General features: G+C 37.2%; 1 protein-coding gene across 1 annotated transcript; it reads left to right on the forward strand.

Annotated features, from left to right (window-relative positions):
• Positions 1-839: 839 nt before the first annotated feature.
• LOC125681391 (proton channel OtopLc-like) lies at positions 840-8,062 on the forward strand. Its single transcript, XM_048921448.2, has 6 exons — positions 840-1,578; positions 4,414-4,534; positions 5,476-5,818; positions 5,903-6,063; positions 6,183-6,333; positions 6,546-8,062. The coding sequence occupies exons 1-6, from the start codon at positions 1,337-1,339 to the stop codon at positions 7,424-7,426; spliced, it is 1,899 nt and encodes a 632-aa protein (XP_048777405.2). The 5' UTR covers positions 840-1,336; the 3' UTR covers positions 7,427-8,062.
• Positions 8,063-8,478: the final 416 nt, after the last annotated feature.

The following is an 8,478-nucleotide window of genomic DNA, read 5'->3' on the forward strand; positions in this document are numbered from 1 at the left end:
TTGACATGATTTCTATATCATAAGTGTATTGATAAGAGGTTATGTCATTTACCATGATTTCTATAAGTGTATTGATAAGAGGTTATGTCATTTGACATGATTTCTATATCATAAGTGTATTGATAAGAGGTTATGTCATTTAACATGATTTCTATATCATAAGTGTATTGATAAGAAATTATGTCATTTGACATGATTTTCAATCAGCAATTAAAGTTTTAAGTCCAAAACTGACTGAAAAAATTTGAGATACTTGCAATGCTATGACGTAAGATTTACATTTTTCCTTCAGAAAATCATTAAGATATATACAATTTTGTAGGACATTAATATGAGCGTGACATCAAATGGCCAAAACACCGATCAACTCATAGTCCATTCAAAGACTGTAGCATCTTGCTGACCCATAAGCATACGTAGGAAGATCGGTTTTAAATGTTACATGTAAATATAATGTACATTATGGTTGTCTGTGTTATAACTCCATACGAGTGCGAATACAACTCTCCTAATACTAGCTCCGTGTTACACAACAATACACCGGAAAACGTAAATAACAAAACAAAAACACATGGTCAACATGTGACCATCGTCAAATTGAAGCGTTTTCTGGACCGTGATCAGTCACATGTCTACATGTACCTCGTATTACGCTATACTTAAAAATGACGACGAGTGTTGTTATATTACAGAGAGAACATGCCAAAAGCAAGATGTCCCTCGATAGGAGGGACAGAAAGAGTCAGGGGGATATTAATTTTGCTTGTCAATCATTAATGAGACTGGTTAATACCAATCACATTGTAACTTCTTGTCTTAACCATAGTGTAATAAAAGTCAAAACACTATTTGAATTATTCCCCCATCATTCTGTAGTTAGCTTATATTATTTATAGCGAGCATTAACTCTGGTAGTCGTTTTATCTTTTGTTACGGAATTCTCTCATCTTCGTCACGTGCCAGAGGTAAGCGATCAAGCAGCCGACAGCCAGAAAGCGTAGTCTGCAACAGTGTTTATTCATAAAAATTCTTCTGATAATATTTGCTTCAAAATTATTGCAGAACCGCAATTGTTAAAAACTATTGACCTCTGCTTCGTATGTGGCAACTGTCTATATCCTCCGAGCGCTCGGTGGCTGTACAATATTTTACGATCTGACACGCGGAGGAACACTGGTTACTCTAGCCTCGCTCATTCAGCATCTGGTAGCGATTTATTTAAACCGTTAAAGCGTAATTTCGAAAAAAAAATTCAAAGAGTGGGAGCTTTTGTGCTTTGTGTTGCGTGTAGTGGTTGCAGTTAAAAAGATTGACAACGGAGGCGCTTCTGAATATTATGCTGCGTCGTTCTGGCGTTTACATCGTGAACGAACCACAACACGCAGACGACACAGAGGAGGAGAAGACGACAGGAAGCAACTCAGAGAGTGAAACGAAGCTCAACATGGAGGAGGAAGGGGGCGCTAAGACTGTGGATGACATGACCGGAAACACGGACACTATGCCGGTGGACACGTCTACCCCACTTCCCGGAGCTAAGCCTAGGAAACAAAAACAAAAAGTGCCATCTGTCTACAGGTAAGATTTTGCGGAGCGCAAGGGAAAATGAAGAAAAAAATAAATCTTGCACTTCTGAGAATATTGGCAAGAAATTCCAACTCGTTAATTTAAAGAATTTGTTTTTGAAGAATTGGGTTTATGCACAGCTTGGTTATCTTAGAAATTCCTCAAGGATACATGTGTGTTAATCTTTATATCAACGTCCGTTAAATTTTTCACTGATTGAAAAATGCCAAGATAGAGAAACCCTTTAACATGAGTGATCAGTAAAAATCTTTTTGACCCAGATCGGGGCAGATGCGAAACCGCAAAAAATGATAATAAGAAAACCCAAATCTTGATCGTTATTGGCAAGTATGACTCCGAAACAGATGTGAAGTAACGCTTAACCCTTAATTAACGTTCATAAATTAGGTATACATGGCTTTAATAGGGATCATTGGGCATCTGAAAAAGAATATATTTATTGCAAACTATGTGTATAATTTTGGAAAACTCGTATTTTATTAACAAAGTGGCAGACGACACATTTTGGTATCGCCTATGCTATCTGCACTTTCACAGATAATTCCCAGTACTTCATGTGAATCCAATTTAACTTGCTGTGATAGCGAGGCATTTTCCTCCCAAAATCGTATTTATAAAAGGTGACTCCGATGCGTACATTAACAGAGCAATTACTGTTTTGTTGATAAACAGATGCTTTACTGCAAAGTCTATCGCATGTAAATATAAAAATATAATTATGTCAGGTTGGAAACTGCAGATTTAGAGTACAGTAGCCTATCTGTGCCCGTCTTCGACCTCTGTCACTTGGTAACATTATCTCTTTTGCTAATGATGCATACCAGCTTTAGTTTTAGCCTGCATCCGCGTCATTGGTTGTTGTGCCCGAGATGCATGTCGATTTTGAATCTCTATTGCAGGGTTAAAAAAGTAGATTTTCTCTCCTAAAAACGATGCTTCTGGGCTTGTTTTTAACTTTTTACAACCTATTCATTTACAGTGATTATAATTAATTTGCGTGTTGTTTTTTTATTTATTCTAAACTCTTTTATTTATAACTTCTTACAATTTATTACACCACGATTTTTCCCTAATCGTATTAAGATTTTTAACACAAAGTTTTAGTTACCATAGCAACAGAATCATTTATTATATAGCACTGGGCGCAGATCTTACAGAAACGATTGGTCGCTGTAGGGCCCAAATCACGGCTAATGACTGATAATCTATCAACGAACTACATGGTAGATAAGGGAATGTTATCTCTGTAAGTTACGAATATACATTTCTTGTACACATCGTGATGAATTCTCCATCTGACAACGCTTTGCTAGTGGTGCGCACTCAGCGAGATGCTTCCTTTGAAGCTTAGCAGATGATTAAAAAAGTCCAAATATCAAGACCTGACCAAATCTTTAATCAGTTTTTAAAAAAGGTGAAATAGTGCGTGATCAGTTGAGATGCAGTGTGCGATGCCCTGTATTACAAACAGGGATCTTATCTCGGCAGCTTCCGATTCTTCAGATAACACGAATAAAAATAAATTCAGCATTATTTCAAGCTACCTCTGAATAATTTATAAAATAACGAAACCACCATAAACATGAAATATACACAGAAAAAATGTAACAATTAATCTGGTACAAATTAGAGGTTTAATATTTCCCCACATATTTCTTGTAGCCTTTGTGTTATCGTTTATCAATTTGACTCCATAATAATAAAAAAAATCGTCATGGGAGATTGATAATTCCAGTGAGAGGACCTGACCTCAATGTGTCGGCCATTTTTCTCTGGTCACTCCGACCTGTACCAATGCCCGATAAGTGAGCAAGTTTCATTTTAACAAAGGGGGTCCATTGACTTTGTTAGCTGTGAAATGTGGAAAATTCAAGATAACTGGGTTGTGGATCTACTGATTGGGCGAATTTGTTGAATTTTGCAGAAGTTCGCCATTGAACATGATATTTAAATCGTCTCCATGTTTATCATCTTAGTAAACATGTATATACTAACACAAATATGTAAACATGTATATACTAACACAAATATGTAAACATGTATATACTAACACAAATATGTAAACATGTATATACTAACACAAATATGTAAACATGTATATACTAACACAAATATGTAAACATGTATATACTAACACAAATATGTAAACATGTATATACTAACACAAATATGTAAACATGTAAATACTAACACAAATATGTAAACATGTATATACTAACACAAATATGTAAACATGTATATACTAACACAAATATGTAAACATGTATATACTAACACAAATATGTAAACATATCTTGGACTAATCTGGACCAGTGTCTTGTGTTGAGCTAATAAGTATTTGACTACTACTAACTGTACTTTTGATCCATTACAAATTTTAACCATCGAAGGGCAAGGCATATTATTTGAAGCACACCCACACTAAATTCTCTAGAATAACGAATTTAGACAGCAAGTCAGTTTGTATTTTTTGTCTTGGACAGGTCTGCCCTGGTAAGTCAGCGTGTAATTTTTGTCTTGGACAGGTCTGCCCTGGTAAGTTAGTGTTTAACTTTTGTCTTGGACAGGTTTACCCTGGTGAAATTAGTGTTTAATTTTTGTCTTGGACAGGTTTACCCAGGTGAAATTAGTGTTTAATTTTTGTCTTGGACAGGTCTTCCCATGTGGAGTTAGTGTTTAATTTTTGTCTTGGACAGGTCTGCCCATGTGAAGTTAGTGTTTAATTTTTGTCTTGGACAGGTCTGCCCATGTGAAATTAGTGCTTAGTTTTTGTCTTGGACAGGTCCGCCCTGGTGAAGTTAGTGTTTAATTTTTTGTTTTGGACAGGTCCGCCCTGGTGAAATTAGTGTGTGGTATCTACGCCCTGATTATTGTGGTGCTTGGTGTGGTGTTCGCGGTGGCGACCTCACTGACTTCCGTGGAGAGGGTCCATCAATACTACCTAGAGGTAAGTTTGCCGGGGAACTTCACACAGGAAGTGTCGGCGGAAGATAAGCCGCGTGTGAGAAGGCGTCTTTTAGATACCATCGTAAACATCAAATAGCTGCAGAGAATGCTCAAACAAAATTACGTCTTTGTATCAAATAGGATTTTAAACATTTTGATATTTTCGTTTTCATCTTTCTGCGTTTTTTCCTGGTATCTGCCTTTGAACAGCAGGTGATAGGGGTTGTTAGTACTGCAGAATTTGCCCTACTTAATCGAAGCAAATTGCTAATATACACAAGTTAAAATTTAATAAACTTTTACAATAAACATGAAGCAATTCACACGATCACGTGATATAGTTTTATATATAAAAAAGTAAATGCATAATTTTTGTCAGAAGATTTGATTGTGGGAATTTCCAATGCTTTCCCAGAGTATGACTCATGTACATCACACCCACGCATTTCTATTCATGACATTTATCTTGAGGTGTTGTTGTTTTCTGAATTGTCTAACGTTATGGATTCTTTATAAATTTATATTATCGCTCTTTATAATTTTATATTATCGCTCTTTATAATTTTATATTATCGCTCTTTATAATTTTGTATTATCGTTCTTTGTAATTCTATATTATCGCTCTTTATAATTTTATATTATCGTTCTTTGTAATTTTAGACTATCGTTCTTTGTAATTTTATACTATCGTTCTTTGTAATTTTATATTATCGTTCTTTATAATTGTATATTATCGTTCTTTATAATTGTATATTATCGTTCTATATCATTTATATCCCCGGTATCTATAATTTTACATTATCTAGGTGATATTATCGTTCTATATCATTTACATCCCCGGTATCTATAATTTTACATTATCTATGTGATATTATCGTTCTATATCATTTATATCCCCGGTATCTATAATTTTACACTATCTATGTGATATTATCGTTACAGGTGTTTCTGGTTTACCTGTACGCCACCTCACTCGGAATTTTATTCTATTTCTTACTCTGCCTCCTCAGCGGTGTCAAGGCCAAAAACAATTTCTATGACAACAACGTTCGCGTTTCAGTCAGAAACGATGGCAGCGTCAACAAGTCTCCCACAGCGTCACCACTTCCGGTTCGCGCGTCACCCGACGACAAAACGCCATTAGATCTCGATAAAAAGGAATCTAACGCCGAGCAGATTTCTCTTGCCGCCATCAGCTATCAAAGTCACTTTGAACTTCCACCTCCAGGCGGGGTCGCGCATGTCGGGGAGGGAATCAATTTTTACCTGCGTCTTGGAGCTTTAGGTAATTCAGCTATTCGATTTACAAATTAGAACTCTATAATACCATCCTATAACGACCATAAATGTTGAATTTTTACTGTTTCAGCCTTCGCCTTTGGTAGCGTTACTTTGGATGGACTCCACATCGCTACTTATTTTGAAACCATTACGACAGAAACATGCGAAAGCGAAATCTTCATCCTCGTTTACGTCATGCATTTGTTGTTCACATTCGTTCAGACTTTCTTCATTTTCAAGAACCACAAGGTACACTTATATACAGTGTTTATTTCTGAATATCTACTCAGACTATCAAATATCTGTTAAGCCATTAAAACGATGGCCACCACAGGAGCTGTTCATTTAATGATTTTACGTTTTTATAGCTTGTGATAAATAAGCAGAAACCATTCGTCCGGTTCGGAATGATGCATCTAATGGCGACCAATATCTGTGTGCTTATTGTTACGGCGGTGATGGAAACGAATGAAGATTACCGACAGCAGAACTACTCCGCCAATAATACGACGACTAGGGGTAAAACAAAACTAATATCAGCACATGTCATTCCTATCATACTGCTATTTCTTGTATACCTGCTTCTTAACCTGTAATTACTGAGAAGGTGATGGCAGTCCATGCTGCCACTCTCTTTTACTCTCAATTCGGGGTATTATAATATAATAATACATATAAGTATTATGTAAATGGTTAATTACTTTTGATTCAAGTATTCTGTTTTCATTTAGAAACGAAGAGTTGCTATGAGGAAGTCACGCTGGCGAGGTCAGCATCACCTTATTTATTCCCCTGCACCATCATCTACAGCATCATCGGGGCTGGCATCATCTATCGTCTGTATCAGTACATCGGGGTCCGTATTAAGCAGAGGTGGCCTAGCCACACGTCCTTCACAAGTTCGGCTCCCACGGGTGCGTCCGCTATCGACTGCGACAAGGCAAACAAGGGCTTGTTTCTTGGTCTGCTGGTCGCGGTCTTCACGCTTATAGCTATTGCCACATTTTTTGTCTTCGAAAGTCGTCTTCAAGACATGTTCACCGCCGTCAAAGTATTGTTCACCACGGAAATCGTTCTTATGTTCATCACGGGTGTCGGGATAGCCTGGGGGTACATTAGACTGTCTAAGCTGAAGTTCATTACGTCACTCTTCCTCTCTGTGGACTCTGTGCTGCTGCTCGTGGCACTTGCAGGCTCGTACATATACCTGTGCTTTAAGCTTATTGCTGTATCCTCTTCTCTACAAGGAAACATTGCGGGGATACTGTCACTTATCACCACGATATTCTCCATCTGCCAAATCACCGAACAAACGGTGTTTATACTGGATGGTCTCTGCAGATGTGCTGAAAATGACAATCAAATGATGCAGAAGCCCGGAAGAGCAGTAGTTACGTTTCTTCTCGTCTGCAATTTGGCACTCTGGGTTGTGGGCATGTTTGAAGTGAAGAAAACGAGAGTTGTTCGATTACACGAGGAATTTTACGGAATTCTCGCGTGGAACATTATCACTCATCTCTGTGTGCCTCTAATTATATTCTTCCGTTTCCATTCAGCAATTTGTCTGTCAAAAATTTGGTACAATGCATACCAGAAGGAAAAAACTGCATAAATACGGGAAAAGTTCAGTAAAGGAGGGCAGCAACTGCAAACAATGTATATTCCACTGAAAGGGGCACAGACTTAATGGTGATTACCAAACACTAGAAAAGCAGGGAAATACAACGTAATGGTAGCTATAGGTTGGCTCTCAGAGACAAAATTGATTAAGTGTGGAGAAAATGCACTCATTTTCAGAATGCAAACATAACATGTCACAGAGTGCAGTGTCATCAGACTGGGTCGACACGTCTTGAGAGAAGCGTACATGGACCATTATGGGAAATGAAGATATATATAATGTATAGGGTACACAACATTGCCGTAATTAGATGATAGCCTCGTATTTAACATAGTGTACATAGCTCTGCACGACGCTATTGTATATATCGTAGACAGTTAATGTAAACCACATTACACCAATTGCACAAATTATTCCGTTCCTACGTGCCGATTTGTTGCACGAGTCTATAAACACGGGACGAGTAGTTGGAATTTATGTGAGATCGGAGCTGCATGTTGCGCTCCATGTGCGTTAATGGTGCATAATTACTGAATCATCACGTGATGATGGATCCATTTTCTACTTTTTGTACTTTTATTTATACAGTATTTTATCTTATACTGGAATAAAATATTCATAATAAAATATCATACTCTCTGTCATTAATTAGAATGATCGGACGGTTTCATGACGGTATGTGGACGAGTTTTAACTGGGGCATGGAATGTTTCTGACAAATCATACTGTAAATAATGACCGTGCAATATTGCTTGTACCATTCTTGACTTTTTAAAAGCAACGCCAATTGGCTCCTTTCAACAGTTGAAACCATGCAATAACGAGAATACTGGATCCGCCCCTCATTAATATCAATATTGATCAAAGTTTATACAGCTTGTCGATTAATGTAAAAGAAAATGTATAGTGATAGAGAGGTATTTTTGGATGATTACTGAATTATTCGTTGTCGAGGGCGTAGCTTGGTTCAGACGGCGTGCACATCGTATTTGATGAAAACAGTTTGTGGACGCAAAATCATTACTTCTGGAGGTATTTTAGGA

Source organism: Ostrea edulis, chromosome 2, assembly GCF_947568905.1.
Source record: "Ostrea edulis chromosome 2, xbOstEdul1.1, whole genome shotgun sequence".
NCBI lineage: Eukaryota > Metazoa > Mollusca > Bivalvia > Ostreida > Ostreidae > Ostrea > Ostrea edulis.